The 24,703-nt window shown below is 44.2% G+C and overlaps 1 protein-coding gene across 1 annotated transcript in view; it reads left to right on the top strand.

The window, feature by feature from the left end:
- Window positions 1-24,703, top strand: part of ADCK1 (aarF domain containing kinase 1) — a 121,620-nt gene that overhangs the window by 3,666 nt on the left and 93,251 nt on the right. Inside the window, exons 2-3 of the mRNA XM_049612403.1 lie at window positions 8,543-8,688; window positions 11,465-11,548. Coding sequence (XP_049468360.1) covers window positions 8,554-8,688; window positions 11,465-11,548 — 219 coding nt within the window. The 5' untranslated portion in view covers window positions 8,543-8,553. The remainder of the gene's footprint in view (window positions 1-8,542; window positions 8,689-11,464; window positions 11,549-24,703) is intronic.

Here is a 24,703-nt window from a genome sequence, read left to right as displayed (position 1 = left end):
ATATTGAGTAGCTGTGACAGAGGTATTATATATGGTCTGCAAAGCTGAAAATATTTAATATATGGCCCTTTACCGAAATAGTTTGTGACTCGTGTGCTCGACAGGGAGAACAGCAAGAGCAAAAGCTGTAAGGCCACAGTGTGCCTGGTGGGTTTGATGAATAGCTTGGACGTTAGTGCTTTTGGAGTGCGGTAGCAAGGGGGAAAAAGGAAGGGCCTGAGACCTTGGAGGAAACTGGGGGATCAGATCAGATAGGGCCTTGTCGGCCAATGCCTTGGGTCTTCATCTGAGTGAGGTGGGAGCCATTAGAGAGTTGAGAGCAGGGGAATGCATAATTGGACTGAAGTTTCTATGTTTAGGTGGAAAAATTCACTCTCTTACTCATTCAATTATGTATTTGTTAGCAAACTTATAAATTAGTTTTGTAATATATTAACAAATTCGGCCCTTTGCATCTAGTAGAAGAGGCAGATACAGGACCAAATTCTTAGAGATAAAAGCAGTGCATAATAAGAACAGATGGGAAGGAGCAACTAATTCTAAGTAGTTGGTTCACTTAGAGGCTTCATAGAGGGATGAGGGGGGACTGAGTGTGCAGAGGTATTTGGGAGATGAAGCAGGCAAGGTGGGGCGGGGTGAGAATAGGGTGGGCCTTGAACTCCTTGCTAGAGAACTTGGACTTTTCTGTAGGTGGAGGGGAGGTAGGATAATGAGTGCATGTGGAGGTTAGGGTAGTGACGACTCTGGTGGAGAGTAAGAGCCAGATGAGATGTGGGGAAATGGCTTTGGAATGGAGAATGGTTGAGCAGTTCAGTCAAGATAAGATGGGCTTCCTCCCTTGCTTTGTTAATTGTACAAGGTTGTGCCAAATCCTGGTCTCTCAGGTGCTATGAGTTCTTAGTCTACATAAACTTGTCAGTGTTTCTGGGAAGAAAAAATGAAGTTTAAAGTGACAGTAAGGAAAAGACGTCTTACTTGCTGAGTATGTTAGGTATTATGTTAAAACAGCATCTCCTCTAATGCTCACAGTGGCCCTAGGAGGGAGGTACTATCAAGAACTCTTTTGTAGATGTTTACGTGGAGGCTCCAAGAAATGTGGCTTGCTCAAGGTCACAGAGCTGGTGAGCAGCAGAGCAGGATTCTTCCTGGCTCCAGAGGCTGAGTTCCTGACTACCAGTCCCTCCATATGGCCATTTATCTATCTATCTATGTATCTATCTATCTATCTATCCATCCATCCATCCATCTACCTACCTACCTACCTATGTTTATTTATTTATAAATGTTTATTTATTTTGAGAGAGAGAGAGAGAGAGGGAGAGAACACACAGGGGAGGGGCAGAAGGAGAGGGAGAGAGAGAACCAAAGCAGGCTCTGTGCCATCAGTGCACAGCCTGACATGGGGCTTGATCCCATGAACTGTGAGATCATGACCTAAGCTGAAATCAAGAGTCAGGTGTTTAACCGAACTAGCCACCCAAGTGCCCCCAGATGACCTTTTTAATGTGGGCTTCTTTTCAAGCCCCACAAGGAATGGTCCCTCATGGACTACACTGATGATCTTGAAGGAGGAAGATGTGTAAGGAGCTGAGTGCACTCAGCCTAATGTAAAGCCCGCTTCCGGGTCCATTTGGGAACCTGTGTTTTGGCAAGACAAGGTAGAGGGTGAACTGAGCATGCTGCTGCCCTTTTTAAACATTTTTTACTTTGGGGTGCCTGGGTGGCTCAGTTGGTTAAGCGTCCAACTTTGACTCAGGTCATGATCTCGCAGTTCATGGGTTTGAGCCTGGCGTCAGGCTCTGTGCTGATAGCTCAGAGCCTTCTTCGGATTCTGTGTCTCCCTCTCTCGCCTCTCCCCTGCTCACGCTCTGTCTCTCTCTCTCTCTCTCTCAAAGATAAATAAACATTATTTATTGTTTATTTATATAAAAATATAAAATATAAAAAACGATCTTTTATTTTGTGTGTGAGAGAGAGGGCACAAGCAAGGGGAATGGCAGAAGGAGAGGAGAGAGAGAATCCCAAGCAGGCTCTATACTGTCAGCATGGAGCCTGATGCAGGGCTTGATCTCATGAATCGTGAGATCATGACCTGTATGCTACCCTTTTTGATAGCAGATCCTGCAGGCTGAGGGTGTAGAGAACAAGGGGAAAAGGTAGGGGGAAGTGGGAGCCTGCCAGGATGTTAGAAGCGGGGCATGCAGAAGTCCTGCAGAAGCTGATAGCGGTGTAAATGAGGTCCTTTACTGGAGCATGGCATTGGGAGAGGAAATAATTACTAGTAATAATAATAATAATAATAAGAGATAACAACAGTGTTGGTGATAGCAGTTGCTACTGTGTTCTTACTGTGGAGGTGGCTCTTTGCTATACATTTTGCATGATTTCCTCGTTCCTCACCACCCCATCCGGTAGACACTGATGTCATCATCCCCATTTTATGGTCACAAGATTCAGAGAGAGTTAGCAGTGTGGCTGCTAACCCTGTGGGCAAATGACTATAGGGGCTCCAATGCAGGCCTGCTGGAGTGCATGTTCTCAACCACCGTGTCTCTGGTCTGGAAGGAACCCTTGGCTTACTAAAATGTTGGCAGTGGGGTGCCTGGTTGGCTCAGTGGGTAGAGCATGTGACCCTTGATCTTGGGGGTTGTGAGTTCGAGTCCCATGTTGGGTGTAGAGATTATTTAAAAAAAAAAAAAAAGAAATCTTTAAAAAAAATAAAATTTTGGAGGGGAAGGAAAAAAAAAAAAAAAGGAGGGTGCAAAACCAAAAGAGCCTTTAAAAAACGGAGAATAAAGGGAGGGTTGGGGGGGGGGGGGAGGGAGGGGAAAGTGGGTGATGGGCATTGAGGAGGGCACCTGTTGGGATGAGTCCTGAGTGTTGTATGGAAACCAATTTGACAATAAATTTCATATTAAAAAAAAATAAATTTTGGCAGAAAAAATAATTAAAATGCAGAATGATGTGGGGATAGGGAGGCTTTCCTAAATAAAGAGAATATAAAGAAAATAAAGCACATTCTACAAAACAAGGTTTTAATTTAATTTATTCTTTTTATTTATAAACTCTTCTTTTTTTTTTTTTTTTTTTTTTTTCCCCCAGAACTGAACCAGGAGCTGAGCCAGAGCATTTGTGTTTAGGGAAAGAAATGAGTTTCTGAAATTATTTCTTTAAAAATAATTGTTTGCAGTCACTCTTGTGTGCCAATTGCAGACACTGGGGGTTTGGGAGTAGGTGCAATAAACTGAGAAGGCTTGATTTTTGGGCATGGTTTCACTGATAGATTTGAATGCAGTGGAGCCTCTTTATTAAAGAGTAAAAATCACCCTTATGTTATTAAAATGCAGATTCCTGAGTCCCATCTCCAGGGTTGGTGATTCAGTGGGTCAGTGAGTAGACTTCAGAAATCTGCATTTTTATGTGTTAAACATTTTTTTTTCTTTTTTTCTAAAAGTTTTTATTTTGAGAGCTAGAGCACATGGTGAGGAGGGCGGAGTGTCAGAGAGAGAGAGAGAGAGGGAGAGAGAGAATCCCAAGCAGGTTCCATGCTGTCAGCACAGAGCTGGACGTGGGCTCAATCTCAAGAACCGTGAGATCATGACATGAGCCAAAATCAAGAGTCGGACACTTAACCGACTGAGCTGCCCTGGTGTCCCTAAATTTTTTTCTTCTGATGAGAACTTTTAGGATTTACTCTTAGCAACTTTCAAATATGTAATAAAATAAAATAAAACCATACCAATTAACAATAAAATATTGTTAATTATAGTCCATGCTGTATGTTACATCCTCATGAGTTATTTATTTTATAACTGGAAGTTTGTACCTATTGATCCCCATTGCCCATTTTGCCCACCTCCACCCCCTGTCTTTGGTAACCACCAAGCTGTTCTTTGTATCTGGAGTTGGTTTTTTGTTTTTTAGGTTTCACATATAAGTGAGACCATATAGTACTTGTCTTTCTCTCTCTGACGTATTTCACTCTAGGTCCATTCATGTGTCACAAATGGCAAGATTTCTTTCCTTTTCATGGCTGAGTTATATATCCCATTATATTCACATATATATCACATTTTCTTTATCCGTTCATCCATTGATGGGCATTTACGTTGTTTTCTTACCTTGGCTATTATAAACAATACTGCAGCAAACATGTGAATATATATATCTTTTTGAGTTAATGTTTTTGTTTTCTTTGGATAGCAATTCCACTTCTGGGTATTTGAGTCATATGGTAGTTCTATTTTTAAGTCTTTGAGGAGCTTCCATACTGTTTTCCATAGTGGTTGCACTAATTCACATTCCCACCAACAGTACACAAGGGTTTCTTTTTCTCCATTTCCTTGCCATCACTTGTTATTTCTTGTCTTTTTGATAGTAGCCATCCTAGCAGGTCTGAGGTAATATCTCATTGTGGCTTCAGTTTGCATCTCCCTGATGATTAATGATGTTGAGCGTCTTTTGGTATAACTGTTGGCCATTTGTATGTCTTCCCTGGAAAATATCTATTCAGATCTTCTGCCTGTATTTTAATCAGATTTTTTAAACTGTTGAATTGTATGGGTTTTTTATAGATCTTGGATATGAATCCCTTATCAGATATATGATTTGGAAATATTTTTTCCCATTCAGTAGGTTGCCTTTTCATTTTGTTGGTGGTTTCCTTTGCTGTATGGAAACTTTTTAGTTTGAGGTATTCCCATTTGTTGTTTTTGTTGCTTTTGCTATTAGTGTCAGATTCAAAAAGTCATTACCAAGAGCTATGTTAAGGGGCTTATGGCCTATGTTTTCTTCTAGGAGTTTTATGTTTTCAGATTTTACATTCAAGTCTTTAACCCATTTTAAGTTAGTTTTTGTGTATGATATGAGATAGGGGTCCAGTTTGATTCTTTTGCATGTGGCCATCCAGTTTTCCAAACACTATTTGTTGACAAGACTGTCATTTCCCCACTGTGTATTCTTGGCTCCTTTGTTGTAAATTAATTGCCCATATGCGCGTGGGTTTATTTCTGGACTCTCTATTGGCTTCCGTTGATCTATGTGTTTGTTTTTATGTCAATGCCATACTGTTTTGATTACTACACTTTTGTAATATAGTAGTATAATCAGAGACCATGATACCTCCAGCTTTGTTCTTCTTCCTCAAGATTGCTTTGGGTATTCTTGGTCTTTTGTAGTTCCATATAAATTTTAGGATAGTTTGTTCTATTTCTGTGAAAACTGCCTTTGGAATTTTGATAGGGATTGCATTGTATCTGTAGATTGCTTTGGGTAATATGGAAATTTAAAAAAAAATTTTTTTTAACGTTTATTTATTTTTGAGACAGAGAGAGACAGAGCGTGAACGGGGGAGGGTCAGAGAGAGGGAGACACAGAATCTGAAACAGGCTCCAGGCTCCGAGCTGTCAGCACAGAGCCCGAAGCGGGGCTCGAACTCACGGACCGCGAGATCATGACCTGAGCCGAAGTCGGCCGCTTAACTGACTGAGCCACCCAGGCGCCCCAAGGAAATTTTAATAACATTCTTCCAATCCATGAACACAGAATATCTTGCCAGTTATTTGTGTCTTCAATTCATTAGTGTCTTATAATTTTCAGTGTATAGGTCTTGGTTAAATTTATTCTGATATATTTTATTTTTGACGCAATTATAAGTGGGATTTTCATAATTTCTCTTTCTGATTATTCATTATTAGTGCATAGAAACCCAACAGATTTTTGCATGCTGATTCTGTATCCTGCAACTTTACTGAATTTGTTTATTCTGATGGTTTTTTGGTGGATTGCTTAGGGTTTTCTATATATAATATGTTATCTGCAAATAGTGGCAGTTTTACTTCTTCTTTCCCAATTTGGATGCCTTTTACTTCCTCTTGCCTAATTGCTCTTGCTAGGGCTTCCAGTACTGTGTTGAATAAAAGAGGTGAGAGTGGGCATCCTTGTCCTGTTCCTGATCTTAGAGGAAAAGTTTTCAGCCTTTCACCATGGAGTATGATGTTAGCTGTGGGCTTATCATATATGACCTTTATTATGCTGAGGTATGTTCCCCTGTATCTACTTTGTTGAGAGTTTTTAATCATTAATGAGTGTTGAATTTTGTCAGATGCTTATTCTGCATTGTTGAGATGATCTGATTTTTATCCCTCATTTTGTTGATATAGTGTAAGAAATCTACATTAAAAAAAGATTTGAGTATAATATGACTTCACTCATATGAGGACTTTAAGATACAAAACAGATGAACATAAGGGAAGGGAAGCAAAAATAATATAAAAACAGGGAGGGGGACAAAACATAAGAGACTCTTAAATATGGAGAACAAACAGAGGGTTGCTAGAGGGGTTGTGGGAGGGGGGGATGGACTAAATGGGTAAAGGGCTTAAGAAATCTATTCTTGAAATCATTGTTGCACCATGTGCTAACTAACTTGGATGTAAATTATAAAAAATAAATTATTAGATTAAAAAAAAGATTTTAGGGGTGCCTGTGTGGCTTAGTTGGTTAAGCCTCCAGTTCTTGATTTTGGCTCAGGTCATGATTTTGCAGTTTGTGAGATTGAGCCCCGTGAGATCTGACAGCGCAGAGCCTGCTCGGGATTCTGTCTCTGTCTGCCCCTCCCCTACTTGTGCATGCACACATGCTTTCTCGAAATAAATAAACTTTTAAAAAAATAAATAAGGTTTTATTTTTGAGTTAAATTTATCCTCAACATGGGGCTCAAACTTACAACCCTGAGGTCAAGAGTCTCACGCTCTATCCACTGAGCCAGCCAGGCACCCCTGAGATCTGCATTTTTGAAATGGTATTTTTACAGGTATTCCTTTGACCATTCTTTAGAAATGTTGGATTAGGAAAAGAAGACTGCAAAGGAGAAAAACAACAGAATTATAAAAATGATTGAGTCCAGAAAGGGTCAAGAAAGGAGAGAAAAAGAAATAGAACAGGTAGGAAAAATAGAAGACATAGAAGAAGATGCTAAAATTAAGTCTAAATACATAGGTTATATTAATTGCAAAAAGAAAAAAATCAACTATATGTTGTTTAAAGAAACAGTATAAATTTAAGTTGAAAGTAGAAGAATGGAATAAGATGTACCTGTGAATACTTAAAAAAAAAAAAAATCTGTGGGATGCCTGGGTGGCTCAGTCGGTTGAACCTCTGACTCTTGATTTTGGCTCAGGTCTGTAGGATTGAGCCCCGTGTCAGGCTCTGTGCTGAGCATGGAGCCTGCTTAAGATTCTCTCTCTCTTCCTCTGCCCCTCTTCCCCACTCGTGTTCTTTCACTCAAATAAAATTAAAGATTTTAAGAAAATCTGTGGCTATACTATGAGGCATGAGTACAAATACATTTTAAAGAAAATGAAGACAAGACTGTGTGTAGCAATAGTTTTCATACAAAGAGGAAACAGAGGCACAGAGCAGGGAGGGGATGGTCACAGACTGAGTCCAAAGCAGAGCAAACAGTGATGGCCTGAATCTTCCTGCTGCTTCTATACAGGTTTGCACGTGTGGATGACTTGGTGATTCACTTCTCCTGGGTGGGACTTCTCCCCTGGTACCTGCAGCTATGGTCGAGGATTTTAGTCTGATATAGAGTTCCCAGAAATTGAAGAGGAAGCAGCCCATTGGGTACAGTGACCTCCAAATGCTCCAACAGTCCACCTGGTGGGCTGAGCTGGTACAAGTAGGGTGGGGAAGGGTATCAAAGAGCCTTGAGCCCACTTGAACCTACCGACTGGGAGTATGTTTGGTTGAACAGATCAAATCAGCACGTGGACATCGAATCCCTAACTGCATAGTATCCTGCAAGACTGTGAGTGGACGGTGTACTAATAGTCATGGTGTTTGCCTTCAGGCAAAACTTCAGGGAGCTCACAATCTAGACAGGGAGGAGTTTACTCTAACTGAAATAAATATTTTGGAAATCAGCCAGACACTGAGAGCTTATGTGGCTGATTCTGACCAGCTGCCATTTTGGCTGTGGCCTGAGCACTTCAGACCTGGGCACTAATAGGGCTAATGATGCCTATATATGCATGGTGGTACAAATAATAGTTACAAGTAACGGTGGTTAGTATGTTCTGCCACTTCCCCTGTTTCAAATAGCACCTCTGTCACATATTCATCATCCTAACTCTTACCCTCTTTTTCTTCTCCGTACTTAATACCAGCTGCTATTCTAATATATGTCTGTTTGCTTCTGATCTGTTGTCCCATCTAGAGTGTAAGTCCATGTGGGCAAGAACTTTGTTTTGTTCCTTCTGTCCCCAGTGCCTAGAATGATGCCTGGCACTGTGGAAGGAAAAATGACCTTGAGAGTTGGCTTGTGCCAGGTACTCTGCTAAGCCTTTTATGTACATGATCTCATTTTATCCCAACGACTTTTGAGGTAGCTACCCCAAAAACGAGGAAACAGAGATCAGCAAGATTGAGAAAATGACCCAAGGTTGTATAATCTATTAAGTGGCGGAGCCTGAATTTGAATCCTGGTCTGACTAACTATGGAACTCAACTGTTCCTTTTCTCTGCTTTTCTTCGGCAGGGTCTGGGGACATGGCCCGAAGGGCTCTCAAGCTTGCTTCGTGGACCGGCATGGCTCTTGCTGCCTCTGGCTTCTTCCTCTACAGCAACAAGTACTTGGATCCTAATGACTTTGGTGCTGTCAGGGTGGGCAGAGCAGTTGCAACGGTAGGTTTTTCTTATTGTCAGGGTGGCAGAGGAACTGCTGTATTACCTGCAGGTGTTTGTACATGTAACAGATATACATGCCAGCCACACGTGTGGAGCTGCATGTGTGCCCTTCCTTGTGCAAAGCTCCCTCTGCACAGTAGCACAGGCATGGGTGTGCACCCTCAGGCACCTATATTCCTGTACGCCCAACCTCTGTCATACTAAGCCGAAATAGAATGGGATTGCACAGGGTCTCTGTTCTGCAGCTTTGACATGTTAGATTCTGTATGTAATTTTAGAGACAGACCTGGACCGGTGCTCCTCAGCAAATGTATGTGGAAAGACTTTGCAGCCTTGATTAAACTCTACCAGAAAACTTGACTTTCTCTTCAGTGTGCTAGTGTGAGTGGTTCCTGATGCAGGGCTCATAATCAGAACATCTGGGCCTTGGAAAACTTTGGGGCTCCCCTCCAACCCTCAATCTAATCTGAGGGGTCCTGGGTGGCTCAATCAGTTGAATGTCTAACTTTGGCTTAGGTCATGATCTAACGGTTTGTGAGTTCGAGCCCTGCATCGGGCTCACTACTGTCCACAAAAAGCCCACTTTGGATCTTCTGTCCCTCCCCACTTCTTTTCCCCTCCCCTACTCACACTCTCTCTCAAAAATAGATACACATTAAAAAAAAAAAAAGAGCATCTTAGTTGAATATTTTACCATTAGAAGTTTTCTCCAGTGGCTCAGGAACATCCTCCCTGTTGAATCATGTCCTCCTAACTCTGCTGAAAGGAGCTCTCCCAAACATGCATATATAACTGCCCCATTTGTGGGTCATTTGCCACATGCTTCGTGCTTTCTTGCCTCCTCTGTCTGCTGCAGGATGAACTCATCCTTTCTTCCCCTTGGCATAGATATACTCTGTGCGCTGTCTGTTTGGGTTGTTGTCTGATCATTTCCTTAATACTCAGTGTTGCGAAGTCTTCTCCCTAGCTAGTCATAGAATCTAATGGACAAATAGATAAAGAGATAGGCCATAGAGTATGAAATGATTCCTGAGTGTTTATCAAGTGCTTTTTGGGGGCCCAGTGTGGTCTTTACAGGCTTTGAGAGGTAGAAATGAACCGTCCTACCCACACCCAGCTTTGAAGGAGCTGATGGTTGAGGAGTGCTCATGTAAATGGGTCAAAAAGCAATGGATTTGTTTTAAAGCCATGGATCGGATCAAGATGTGTGTTTCAGGTGACCACTGCTACGGGACCTCAGACAGAAGAGTGAGACCCGTAGGCCGGGAGTCAGGATGAGTGCCCTAGGGGAAGCAGGCTTTGATGGAACCTTAGGGGTTTGAATATAGTTGACCCTTAACAATGGGTTAGGGTGCTGACACCCATGCAGTCAAAAATCCATGTATAACTTTTGACTCCCCCAGAGCTTAACCACTAATAGCCTACTGTTGACCGGAAGTCTTACAGATAACATGAAGAGTCGATTAACATATTGTATGTCATATGTATTATATACTGTATTCTTATAATAAAGTCATCTAGAAAAAAATGTTATTAAGAAAATCATAAAGAAAGAGTGCCTGGGTGGCTCAGTTGATAAAGCATCTGACTCGGCTCAGGCCATGATCTCATGGTTCATGGGTTCGAGCCACATGTTGGGCTCTCTGCTGTCAGTGCAGGGCCCGTTTCGAATCCTCTGTCTCCCTCTCTCTCTGCCTCTCCCCCCGCCTCTCTCACACATGGGTACGCTCTCTCTCAAAAATAAATAAACGTTAAAAAAAAAAACCGTAAAGAACATACATTTACAGTACCATACGGTAATTTACCGGTAAAACCCCACGTGTAAGTGGGCCCGCACAGTTCAAACCCATGTTGTTCAAGGGCCAGCTGTAGCTGGGAATGAGGGAAGAAGGCATTTACCAGTGATTTATAAACCAGCCACTAGGCTGTGCATTCTTTGAAGACCAGGGCTCTGGTCTTGATCGGCCTTGTGCTTTGTTCAGTGACCAACTCTTGTTCGCAGTTGGCGCTCAACACATTTATATCGAGTGGAATAAAGCTTTGGGAGTGTAGACAAGGGAGCAGACTCCTCTAGGTATCAGCCTTGTAAGCCTCTTACCTTCCAGGGGCCTCAGTTGCTCAGTTCTAAAAAGAAAGGGTTGGCCTAGGTAATCCTCAAGCCTCCTCCATGTCTGAGATATCTGGAAGCCTGTAATTTCCTGATTTCACCAAGAACATGGGGACTTCTCCTAGACTTTTGGCCAAGGGACCCAGAATCAAAACTTAGGCTGTTAGAGCAAACATAAATGTAAAACGATGTTTACTTGTGGTAATACGTTTATCCAATAGCATTCGTTCAACTAGTCTTTACTGAGCATTTACCTGTGTATCTGGCACTGTAAAAAGGGGCTGGGGATGCAGTGATGAGCAGGAAGGACAAGCCTCTGTGTTTATAGAGCTGAAATTCTAGCAAAGAGGAGATAGTCCACCTACCAGGAAACAAATGAGTGAGGTAATTTCGGATAGGATAATTTTGTTATGATGAATAATTGAGAGTTCCTGGTGGGTGGGCCAGCCTTCGATTAGGGCTCTCTGCAGAGGTGGCATTTGTGCAGAGCTCTGACTGACAGGAGGAAGCCGGCCAGGCTAAGATCTGGGGGCAGAGCATTGCAGCGGAGGGGTTGTCTACTTCTCTAGACACACTGCCTCTGTCAGGGGCCGGCAGCTGCGGGACCGGGTGGATGAGCAATATTGAATGTCCAGGTGCTAAGCCTCTCTTTTCCTTGGTTCACAGACAGCTGTCATCAGTTATGACTATCTCACCTCCTTGAGGAGTGTCCCCTATGGTTCAGAGGAGTACTTGCAGCTTCTATCCAAGGTAAGGAACCACGGGCCCAGCTGAGCCAGGCCAAGACTGGGTGGTAAGTCGTGAAGTACCTGCCAAGCCAGCGAGCTTTCTGTGTGGAGCTGAAGGGGGGCGGGGGCTGTGCGAGGATCGAGGCTGGAGGCTTGGAGGCAAGGAGCAGAGGATCTTTCCTCATTGGAGGTGTTTTTGTGCTGATGGGCCAGGCTACCAGGCTGACATCAAGCTGGATCCTGTGATACTGAGGTTATTAATCTACAAGGCACTGTTGGGGAGGCTGGTGTATGTTTCTGGGGAGCACAAGGTGTCTGGGATGACTCAGGAGGGATGAAGGCTCTGTTCCTGAGATAACTCAGTTGGCTTCTGAAGTGCTTTGTCAGGCAAAACCCAGTTGAAAGAGGTTAATTGCTTTCCTGTCCTCTCAAGGCTACACTGGGGCTTCCTGTTAGGCCTCTGAGTGGAGCTGTTGACCCCACTCCCTGTCTCCTCACTTGGAACAGTCAGTTGATTTTGATGCTACAATGAGATGAGTTGGGGCATCACACAAGAGGGCATTTTTTTGGATGTGAGTTGAGTTTGGGGTCAAGTGTAGATACTTTTGGTTCCTCCAGAGAGAGGTTTGTGATAGATCTGTATGTCTTTGCTCAGCCTGCAATGCCCTTGGCCCCTTAGAAAATCTCTAGTCATCCTTCTGGTCTCAGCTCAAATACCTCTCCTCCATGACACTTTTCCTTCTCAATCATTCCTGGTGGATGGGGTAATTAATTTTAAAGTTTTTATTTAAACTTTTCATTATACAAATTCCAACCATTAACAAGAGTAGAGAGAATAGTATAATGAACCCTATGGAACTATCATCCAACTTCAGACATTATCAACATTTTGCCAATCTTGTGTCATCTACTCTCTATTCATTCATTTATTTTTGCTGAAATATTTAAATTTTTAAAAATATTTATTTGTGAGAGAGAGACAGAGAATGAGTGGAGGAGGGCCAGAGAGAGAGGGAGACACAGAATTTGAAGCAGACTCCAGGGTCTGAGCTGTCAGCACAGAGTCTGATGCGGGTCTCGAACTCCTGAACTGTGACATCATGACCTGAGCCAAAGTAGGATGCTTAATGACTCAGCCATCCAGGAGCCCCTTTGCTCAAATATTTAAAAACAAATCTTAGGCATTATATTATTTCATCTGTAACTACTTCACTTTGTATCTCTAATAGATAAGTACCTTAAAAAAACTATACCATACTCCTAATTAACAAAATTAATAATATGTCCTTAATTTCTTTTTTTAATTAAAAAAAATTTTTAATGTTTATTTTTTGAGAGAGAGAGACAGAACATCAGTGGAGGAGGGGCAGAGAGAGAGAGGGAGGCACAGAATCTGAAGCAGTTCTAGGCTGTGTCAGCACAGAGCCCGACGCTGGGCTTGAACTCACGAACTACATGATCATTACCTGAGCCAAAGTTGGCGCTTAACGACTGAGCCACCCAGGAGCCCCTGTCCTTAATAATTTCTAATATCTAGAGTATACTCAAATATCCCTGGTCCCCAAAATGTTTTTTTTTTTTTTTAAAGTTGGTTCATTGCAATCTGGATCCAAATGAAGTGGCATATATTGCATTAGGAAACAGCAACCAAAATCTTCTCCAATCTATAATATCTCTCTTTCCTCCTCCCCCTCCTTTTTTGAGCTATTTGCTTATTGAAGAAAGCAGATCATTTGTCCTGTAGAATTTTGCATATTCAGGATTTGGCTGATTGCGTCCTCAAAGTGTTGTTTAATGGGAACTAGATTCACCTGGCATGCGATTCCAAGTTTGAACATAGAAACATTTGAACATAGAAAATGATCCTCCTCCTGCTGTTCTTCACATAGCTAGTTTTCCTGCCTGGGAGTGATGATCATCTTGTCCTGTGTATCCTTCCAGAGATATCTTCCTGTTTGAATTTAATCATTCTGTCGCCTTTATTCCTACGAAAGATGATAATTGGTTACATGTCTCTCACTTTAGAATATAGATTCTTTTAGGCCAGGGATTGGCTCATCTTTTCCATATTTTCTACTTCTAGAGATGATGCCTAGGACTGAGTTGACTTAATATCTGTTTCAGGCTGCACCCTGCTAGCTCCTTCCTTGGGAGAGGACCTAGAAAGGGTGCTAGGTTTGTATTCGGAAGACCTGAGTTTGTGCTCTGTCTTTGGGATGGTCATTTAGCCTTTGGAGCTGCCATTTTCCTTTCTGTAGACTGCAGTTGGCTATGCCACATATTGCAGATTATATAGATATCTGAGAGGGTGCATTGTGAAATGTAAATGTACAGCAGGTTTCAAAAGTAAGTCCGATGTCTACTGGGAGATGTTCTCCCATGAGGACAGAGACTTGGTCTGTCTGTGTATCTCCATGTCTGTAGCACCTACAGCAGTACCTCAGACACGGTAGGTCCTGAATAAAGGTTTGTTGAACAAATGAATGAACGAAATGTTAGTTTGTATTGGAAAATCTCAAAGCCCTCCATTTCTGGGACTTAATGCCAAACTTCTGCTTTTCCCGGCCCCTCTTTCTCCATCTAACCAGTGCTCCGGGCCTTGGGGCCCCCAGAGTGACATTCTGCACAGAGGCCAGGCCGAGACACAGGGGCAAGTGCTCTGCAGAGGAACAGGGGATGGGTGATGTGCAGACAGTTGCCCTCACGTGTAAGTCATCTGAAAGACAGTGGTGCCGCAGCTCCTGGAGAAGCTGACGACTTTGGGGGTTGCAGGAAGGAAGGTGCAGTGTGATATTTGACAAGAGGGCAGCATGTGGTAGTTGGCACCGATAACAGGGGTGCAGACTGGTCCCTGGGAGTTGTGCCTGGGAAGGGGAGCTGGCTGGCACTAAAGAGCACGAATAAATACTGCAGGAGTGTGTTCTTCCATTGGAACACTTATCTGTTCTTGTCTTCGTGACTGATAAAAGAATGAGTGAAGGGTAAAACATAATTATCTCACCTGTCAAGCCAGTGTCCCCAGGTCCCGGAGTATGCTAGAGCCAAGAGACAGTGACTTAGAGAAGCACTTTCAAGGTTGGCGCTCATCTGGCTGGTATCTCAGTGACTCAGCTTCACATCAGGAGGGGGTAGGAGTCAAAGTGAAGTAGTGTTTTTTAGGGACTCAGTGGCACTTTGCTGGGCAGCTGAGGGGGTGTGGCAAAGCCCCAGGGCTTTGGAGAACCAGACTCTCGGTGTCCAGGATGCTTATAAACAGAGATGACAGGTGTGAACCAGTATGTCCACAAGGCAGAAAGAAGTCACAGCTGGTATGGATGTCCAGACTGGACTGGAGGAGGCGGGACTGCGTTGATTCTGACCAAGGGGTTGGGGTGTGGTAGACATACATTAAATTTTCAGTTCAAGAGCTATTCTTGTTTTGGGAAGTAGCATCCAAAACTTCTTTTGGGGACCCACTCATATTTCATGTAGTCACCATGAGGTTTGAGTGAGGCTCACCCCATCCTCAGCTCCAAGAGGGGGCACTTGACTTAGGTCATCCATAGAGTCCATTCCTCTGGTCCTAGAGATTGGTTCAAGGACGGGCACTTGAACCAGTATTGGTCAGTGAACATCAGGTCCAGGACTTTTGGGGGTATCCCCCACAGGACACTGCCTTTTCTGCTGTATTAGCTGTGGGTATAGGATGTTGACTCGAGCTGCTGGAAGCCATTTTGCCACCATGAGGGGAAAACCTGTCTGTGAATGGAGTCAGTATTGTGGAGAGAAGTAGTCATTTGAGTCCCTAGATCTTGCTGAACCTGAAATAGACTTTCTAGTTATATGTGCCAGAAAATTCTTTTTTTTTGCTCCAGATGGTTTGAGATCAGTTTTCTGTTACTTACAATCAAATGAATCCTGATACATTGGGGATTCTTGGAGAAGCATGCTGGATTTTTTTTTTAAAGTTTATTCATTTATTTTGAGAGAAACAGAGAGAGAGAGTGCAAGCAAGGGAGGAGCAGAGTGAGAAGAGGACATAGGATCCAAAGTGGGCAGAGAGCTTGATGCGGGGCTTGAACTCATGAACCATGAGATCATGACCTGAGCTAAAGTCAGGTGCTTAACTGACTGAGCCACCCAGGCACCGCATAAGAAGCATGCTGGATCTTGAAACACAGTTAAGGTTTTGATCACAAAAGGTCTGGTAATTCAAAGAAAGAAATGAAATAGAAATTCCAAGGTCTAAATAGGGTGAGGAGAGGTTTGCATTGTGCAGAGTAGTATTTGAGCCATTTTGGCCCTGGAGCCAGGTTCTTAGGCTCATGATCTGCCACCAAGCACCTGTACTTCCCTGTCTGTAAAGTGGGGGCCGTGACCTTTGCCTCAGCTAAATTTGTAAGAGGTGAGAAGCTTTATTTAATTAAATACTGTGGATTATTTAATCTAGCTAGAGAGGAGATCAAAGTGCACAAGGGTTGCCTCAGCGACTCCTTATCGTTTTGATGAACAAATTAATGATTTCCTATTTTCCTTATTTCTCCATTTGTTAATTGGCATTCTTTTGTGAGCCATCCTTTCTCCTTCAGTTGTTTAATTATTTTTGTCACTGTGAACTCATGGATATTTATTTTATTCTACAGGTACCAATCCAAAGCAATCATCAGTTCATTGTTCCAATTATTCTAATTTTGGTCATTAGGAGCTCTTTCAGGTTGATTCCTGTGTCCTTTTGTATGTCTCAATTCTTTACTGAGCACTATCTTATCTTTTTTTTCTTTTTTTAATTTACATCCAAGTTAGTTAGCATATAGTGCAACAATGATTTCAGGAGTAGATTTCCTTATTGTCCCTTACCCATTTACCCCATCCCCCCCTTCCACAACCCTCCTGTAACCCTCTGTTTGTTCTCCATATTTAAGAGTCTCTTATGTCTTGTCCCTGTTTTTATATTATTTTTGCTTCTCTTGCCTTGTGTTCATCTTTTCTGTGTCTTAAAGTCCTCATGAGTGAAGTCATATGATATTTGTCTTTCTCTAATTTCACTTAGCATAATACCCTCTAGTTCCATCCACGTTGTTGCGAATGGCAAGATATCATTCTTTTTGATTGCCGAGTAATACTCCATTGTATATATTTACCACATCTTCTTTATTCATTCATCCATCGATGGACATTTGGGCTCTTTCCCTACTTTGGCTATTGTTAATAGTGAGCACTATCCTATCTTTCTAAGCCCCAGACTCCTCTTGTATTTTCCTTGCCCCAGCCCCAGCCCCAGGATCAATCACTTCTCCAAAGAGCCCTGGCTCCTTTTCTTGGAGAATGGTATTTAGAAACCAAGATGTTGGTGCTAGGTCTGTGTTTTGCTCCCAGAGTGCCATTGTTTCTAGGCCCTCCCAGAAGACAGGGCTAGGAAATATATGTATGTGTACTTACTCATGCATACACACACTCATCTATTAAAAAACCATGAGTTCATACTGATATCTCCAATTTCAATCTAACATCATAGAGTTTATTTTAACTTTCTCCCATTCCTTATGTGTAACTTCTCTGACAGTGAGAAACCTGCCTCTTATTATCTATAATATATTCATGTACACTTGTTCAACCCTAATATACCCTAAGACAGTTAAGACTCCCGAGGTATATCAGAGCAGAGAGAGTGGCCCAAGCTAGGTGAGATTGAATGAGTTAAGCAAGTATTTGAGCTGGGTTTGGAAAGGGGGTAGGGTTAAAACATGTAACACTGTGGACAGGTGATTTTGGCTGAGGTTGATGGGTAAAATTTTGGGGATTGTCTATAAGAAACAGAGATTAGTTCGATGTTACTGGGGACTAGGGTATGGGTGAGTGAAGGGGCATAGTGGCAAAGAGAATTAGAGCTAGGTCACAGAGGGACGAGAGGCCAAGTTTTATACCAGATGTAGTAGGGAGCTATGGCAAGTTCTTGGGTAAAATATTTTAAGCCTTCAGGGAATAAGAATGCTTAAAGTCATCAGTCACTGAATATTTTTTTGTGCTTCTGCACTATAGACAATGAGTAGAAGCATGTGAGCCGGAGGGTGGGGGGAGACCAGGGGGAGAGAGAGGGAGGTATAGGGAAAGAGTGAGATCACAGGTGGTGCATCTTTCTTTGTTAATCAGAGTCCTAATGTAGGAGGGACCTCAGCTGCTGCTGTGACTGGGAAGTTTTTTTTTAGCCGAATCCAATTTCTTGTTTCTGAGTAGGTCACTGGGCTTCTGTTGTATCAGATGCTTCAGGTCAGCAGTGTGTGTGTGTCATATTAATTGTTCTAGTACTTACGACTTGGGCCGGAGGAGGTAACAATTAATACTCTTTTCCTCTTTGTCTGAGAAGCAAAACCAAGGAGATGCAGGTCTCTGCCAGGAAGAGCTCAAAATGTCGGCTTTATCACTGATAAATGCTGGGCTGGTGCCTGTGTCTTGGGTCTGTGAGCAAGTAGGCTTGTTGAACTTTCACTCCTGAATTTGATAGACTTGCCACGCAGGCACATTCGTGACAGGACAAGCCTCTCACATGGGAGCCTGCCTCTTAGGGCAGGGAAGGGCTGAGTATCAGTGTCCTGCGGGTGTGTACAGATCCCAAAAAGGGAGGGGAGTGGAAGGGGTGGACTGAGCATGAAATGTTTCCTTTCCCCAACTCACCATTCTGATTGCTGATTCGTCCTACCACGGGGAGTGAGAGGGAGAAGAGAGGTCAAGAGCAGTACACCCCTAGTGGGGCTCCTATATAACTTAGAGATAGGAGGTTCACCAGCAGTCCTTACCTGCAGATAAGAGGTTGCTGTAAGAACCTTTTGTGCCCATTAAATTCTGCTAACATTTATACCTGACCTTGTTTAGGGACACGGCAGCTTTGGGCTTGGGTGTGGGATAACAATTTCAACATTACTGAAATCTGCATTTAGAGGGAAGGATCATATGTTGTCAGCTTTTAGAACCATGGCATGTGGTAGGGTGTTTTGGGGGAAAAGGATACTGATGAGAGGAGTGGAGTAAGGGGCTTAGGTGGGAGGATAACTCTATTTATAATTATGTCATTGACCTTGAGAAAGATATTTTCAGCACGAGTTAGCTCAGGCCTCTGATGTACAGACAGAACTGAAGGTCTAGAGGCGTGATAGGATTTCTTTAAGTGCCCCCCCTCCCCTGACCCTGCAGTTTTGTGGCAGATCTTGGGCTTGGACTTGGACATCTAGATCTTGCCTGATCTCATGTTCTTTGCACTTTAACACCTGGTTGTCTCCCTGTTTATCCATTTGCAACCTGGGGGAAAGCACCAAGTTGGATAGAAAGGGTAACCAAAGTCGCCTGTGCAGCCACTCTTGCCAACCAGCTGCTGCTGCTGAGTTGCTTCTCCCCTGGCTCCATTCCCCTGGTGTGAGCCCTGAGGCTGTGGTCCTGCTGGGATGGGTTTGGAAACACAGAGGAGGAGGAAGAAGGGCCATAGAACCTCCTCCTGGGAATTCCTTTTTTTTTTTTTTTTTTTTAAGTTTATTTATTTTTGAGAGAGACAGAGATAGTGTGATTAGGGGAAGAGCAGAGGGAGAGAGAGAGAGAGTCCCAAGTAAGCTCTGCCCTATCAGCATAGAGCTCCATGCAGGGCTGGAAGTCACGAAACCATGAGATCATGACTTGAGCTGAAATCAAGAGTCAGATGCTTAACTGACTGAGCCACCCAGGTGCCCCGGGAATTCCTTTTTGTATTTAATCAACCAACCAAAGAGTTAGTTCAACAAATATTTGGAATTTGCATTTCCTAGTGGAGGGAGGTATAGACCCTCCAAAGGAATCCGTAGATGCTAGCTCCTTGCTTTGGGAAAGGGTTTCAACTCGTAAGCTATGGAACAACTGCCAGTTTTGAGGATAAGTGTGCTACCAGCTTAGTGAAGGTATGATGACTCAAGAAGTGTTTTAAAGATCTTGTTGCCCAGCAGGGGGAACTGTAGCAGTGTCTGGCTCTTCAGGCATATTCTCTGAAACCTGGGGACTGTCCTGGCCAAAGCAGGACATGTCTTCACCGTTCTTCCAGCCATCTGTTTCAACAAACCTTAACTGAGCCTGCTCTGTGCCAGGGCTTGCATGAGGCTCAGCCTCAGAAGATGTAAAGGGAAATAAGACTTGACCTCTGCCCTCCAGTTGCTCACAGTCCAGTGGGGGAAGCAGGGATGAAATCACCAGTTGCAGAAGGATCGATTTGTCTTCATTCCAGCTTTGGCTCCTGACAGCAGCTAACTTCCAGCCAAGGAGTGGGGGGTGGGGAGGGTAAGAGCCTTGCATGGGAGGGGCTCCTAACCCATCTTGGGGGGTGAGGGTGGAGTGCATACCTAGGAAGGCCTCCTCTGGTGTAGTGGTATCTACTTGGGCCACTGTTCCTCTGTGTGTGCACGGTAAACCTGGTGTGGAAGCTTTTGGTGAGTTTTCATGTACTCTGTCCCTAAGACCCCCTTTTGCTGCTTTCATTTCTCATCCTGGAACATTTGTCAGAAAGTCTTCTATACAGAAGAGGAAGAGAGAAATGGAATCCTTGCTGTCTTGGTGACTGGCTTTCTCAGAGTTTGTGATAATTTTTGCAGGAGCATGAGCTGCATTTAATTTGCTCTGCTTGGGTCATCTAAGGACCAGGCCTGTGGAACAGGGAGCCAGAGTCTGAAATGGCAGCCAGTGCCTCCTTTTTAGCTTTCTGTGTACCCAGACCTTTCTGAGTACTGCATTGCAAACCTGCAGAACTTTCTGCAGTGGCCCTGATTCGGGAAGAGTTCCACAGAAGTAGGAACTGGGACCTAGGCATGGTCTGGGGAGAGATGTGGCGGGTCTCCTTCTGTCCTTGGGGACCCTGGAGGGAAATGTGGCTTGACTCGGGGTTCTCCCTGGAGGTTGCACTCGCTGTGCGGTGGCTTCTCTGTAGTTCTCAGACAAGGCGTGCAAATGTCAAGTTGTCTTCTTGATTGCTCTAGACTTATCAGCCACCTATGGACCTGCATACCCCTTGTATTTTTAAAAGCATGTGAAATGTATGAGACCCAAGGAAAGGTATAGAAAATAATTTAGTGGTCACTCGTATACTCACTGCATAATTTCAGAAACAATCCTTACCCATACAATTTTAGCCTCCTGGGTACTACCCTGATTCCAGCCTTCCTCCTACAAAAGCAGAAGCAAGCACTATTTTGAATTCATTGGTTGGCCTTCCTATGTACTTCTTTGTAACCAACTATTCATGTATTTATATGATATTTTTCATCCTGTTGACTTTTTCCTTTACTTGGTTTTGTTCTAAGGAAAATTACAGGCTTGATAGACTAGCTGTCTCTTTTTTGGGGGTCTGCATATGCAAATAAGAAGTGCCCTGGGTACCACCTGAAATTGCTGCTTATACTGTCTTTGTGCACGCTATCACTGGTGCCAGGTCACCCCTTGAAGAAGCAGGCTGCAGCATCTGTAGCAGATGCTGGGCCAGACTCTGGCTTGCACCCATCCTTGCCTCGGTCTTTCCCCTGCTGGGTGTCGCCACTCTGTCCAGCTCTTCTCTTGTCTTAGCTCACCCTATTTATCTCCTGAGGCTGATTCAGACTTGAAGCTGCCTGATAGGATGGTATTTGCTGCTGCTCAGAAACCATGATCTCTTTCCAGAGGCCACAGCTGAAATGAAATAAAATAAGCCCTTGTGTTTCTGGTGATGGGATGCCATTGCCATGTGCTGGGCATCTCTCTGTACTGGTCAGCGCAATTAATGGCATTAGCCAGTTCCTCGTTTGCCTTACACAGGCTGCCTGGGCACACAGGGCTGGCTTCTTCCTGCCACTGACCTGATCACCACTTGCCCCTGCTTCCTGGTTCTTGTGGGGGGGGTGGAGGAGGCCAGAGTGCCCTGCTTCTCAGGGATAGTGCTATGTTAAGGTTAGCCTACATCAAATGGGGCAGGAGCTGGAGGAACCCCAGCTGGAGAAACTGCCCTTGTCCATCTCAGACTCCATCTCAGACTCCATCTCAGACTCCATCTCAGACTCCATCTCAGACTCCATCTCAGACTAGCTGTGCTGGGCTTCTCATTACTTTATTGCTTTCCCCACTGAAAACCTCACACCGTTGCCTTTCCTGCCCTGGATTGGGTGATTCCACCACGACCCAGCTGTTTTCTACTTGTGCTGAACAGTGCTGGGGAACGGGGTAGTGCTGGGGAGTGGGATGATGCTACGTGATGAGAGATGCCATAAACTAGGACTTTCTTACTGCAAAGGTAATTTAGTACTGCAATGGGTTACCAGGGACAGCTGTGAAATCTGTATCTGGAAGGGCAGCTTTCCAGAAACAGAAGAGATTCTGTCTGTTATGGAAGTGGGAATGTGACAGCTCACTGGTGGTTTCTAACTTGTCACACGATCAGAGACCCCTGAGGGTCTTATAAAGTGCAGAGACCCCTGAGGGTCTTATAAAGGAGCCTTATAAAGTGCAGATTCCTAGACTCTGTACTCTAAAGATTTGTTTCCAGTGATTCTGGGGTGAGGCCTGGAAAGCTGTATTTTTAATGAGTTCCCCAGGCAGGCTTCTGATGTTAAGAACAGGTGTTTACATTGATTGAATCCTGTGGGAAAGGCACTGCACTAAGGGTTCTTTCTATATTATCTCTTTTAACTTCACGACAATCTGAGGTAGATACTATTGTCATCATCTCCATTTTACAGATGAAGAAACAGATTAAGTGATTTGTCCAAGGGTCTGTGGCTAGTAAGCAGGTGTATTAGCTTCCTGTAATTGCCATAGCAAGTTATCACCAATTGGGTGGCCAGTGACAACAGAAATTTATTCTCTCACGGTTCTGGAAGCCAGAAGTCCAAAATCAAGGTGCTAGTGGGGCCGTATTCCTTCTGGTGGCTTCAGACACGCCTTGTGGCTGCATCACTCCAGTCTTTTCCTCTGTCTTCTCTTGCTTATGAGGACACTTGTCATGGGGTTTAGGGCCTATCTGGGCAATCCAGAGAGATCTCATCTCGAGATTCTCTGTAGTTACATCTACAGAGGTCCTTTTTTCTGAATAAGGTCATAATCACAAGTCCAGGGGGTTAGGACAAAGGCATATCTTTTGGAGTGCCACCATTCGACCCACTACAGGGTCTTCGATTTAGTCACAAATAGTGTGGCTCCCAAGCCTGTGTTTATAACTGTGTGACTCCTGGCTCTCTGATCTGGACTGGATGAGCTTCAAGGGTTCCTCCAGACCAGCAGCCAAGGCATGGGTTTCCTTATTGTGCAAGGGAGTTTGGGCTATTTGTCAAGTCTTGACAAACCAGTGCTTTCCTTGCCTTCTCTCCCACCCCCTCAGCCCTCTACTGTTGTTCCTGAAACCCTTTGAGCTATTTATTCCTGACTCCGAAATTCTCACATCTTCATGTACTCAGGAGGTTAGGCCACAGGGGCTGTGAGGCCTAACTCCTACTGGCAGGGGTGGGATGCATTTCTCCTGCCTCAGCGTCCACGTCTCCAAAATGGGAATTGCTAGAATAGCAGGGGTAGATGGAAGGCCGTGAAATAACTAATAAAGTTGGTGGAAGGCAGTCTGCAGCTATAAGGTTGATGGAGACGCTTGTTAACCACACTAATAATCTAAGAGCCTGTTCTTGATTTCCCTGCTTCTCACTGTCTTGGCCCCAAGCAGCTATTTTCTACCAAATTAAAATCCACTCAGCTCCCTTCCTGTCCCTGAATAAAAACTACCCTCAAAGCTCTTGCCTGTTACAGCAAGACTTTTTAATAGACTTTTCCTTGTAGAACCGTGAGACATATGTCCAATTAGCAGAATAACTTCACTTAAATATACAAATAAACTGTTGACTGATAATGGTGCGACATATGTGAGGCTAATTTAAGGCAACGTGTCTCGGAAGCTGGGGTACTGCCCCCTCCCTCACCCTCAGATCCCATGCCCCACACTCTGTAGGACGAAGAGGGATGTCTCCAGGCTCTGCCTGATCACAGTGCAGAGCACCTAAGCCACTCAGTGTTCACACAGCCAATTACGTAGCAAATTTTAATTGAACACCTGCTATGGGCCAGGCACTGTGCGAGGTGTTAGGTATACGGTGGTCTATTCTTGAGGGGATAGGAGATATTTAACAGCGGTGGAACTCATGAGAACATCCTTTCCAGGAGGGCAGGTGTCTGTTCTGCTTGCTGCTGTATCTTCAGCACTTAAAACAGTGCTTGGCACACAGTGGGCTCTTTTTAGTGCATCAGTGAGTTAAGTAAACAAGATAATGTTGGCTCTTGCTGAATGTCCAAAAAGAGATAAACTGTGGTCATGGAATAAAGAGCGACCAAAGCTGGGCTGGGGAAGGGGTTTCTGGTGTAGGTTTTCCAGTTGACACGGGAAAGTGATGGAAGAGCAGCAGGTGAAGAGCAGAGAGAGTATTGTTGCTGGAAGAGGCAGGACGGGCTGCCTCATTTATAGGGCTTAGTGCAAAATGGGGCTTTGGGTTTCCGGCTGGGGGTGGGGAAGTTAGTCTCCCCTTTCCGTGGCCCTGCAGCCCCAACACACCATGAATGGGCAGCCCCCAAGAGATTGCTGCCTCAGTGCTGGGATGTGCTCAGGGTCTGGGTTGGGGGTGGGTGAGGGATCCCTGCTGAGTCTCCTGTTGAACTTGCCCTGGTGAAGCTGGTCTAAATTGGGGAGGGATACTGTGTGCCGTGTGCGTGAGTCTACCCTGCCTAAACTTACACTCAAGCCCCCAGCGGGGACGGAGGATAGTGGCAGAATGCAGGTCTTCTCCACCAGTGTGACATGATTGCCACTGTGAGTGGAGAAGCAGCTTGGCTGTGTGGTGGGGAGACTGTGTGCAACCAGGGCACGGGGCTGGGGTGGGGTGTGGTCAGCCAAGAACTCGCTGGGGAGGTGGGACTGTGTGTGGGAGCTGAATCCCCCTGGGGCCTGCTGCTTTGTCCCATCTGGCTTCATTTGCAAAACACAAATTCAAAGATAAAATGAAGAATTTCAAGCCAGCTACTGTATTGGTTTCCTACTGCTGCTATAACAAACTACCACAAACTTAGTGGCATAAAATACTACTTTATTCCTTTATGGTTCTGGAGGTCAGAAGTCTGAAAAGCTTCTCTCTGGACTAAAATGAATGCGTCAGCAGAGCCGTGTTCCTTCTGGAGTCTCTTGGGGAGAACT

Source organism: Panthera uncia, assembly GCF_023721935.1.
Source record: "Panthera uncia isolate 11264 chromosome B3 unlocalized genomic scaffold, Puncia_PCG_1.0 HiC_scaffold_1, whole genome shotgun sequence".
Classification (NCBI taxonomy): Eukaryota; Metazoa; Chordata; class Mammalia; order Carnivora; family Felidae; genus Panthera; species Panthera uncia.
Note: the sequence above shows the minus strand (reverse complement) of the source record. Positions and strands in the feature narration are given on the sequence as shown.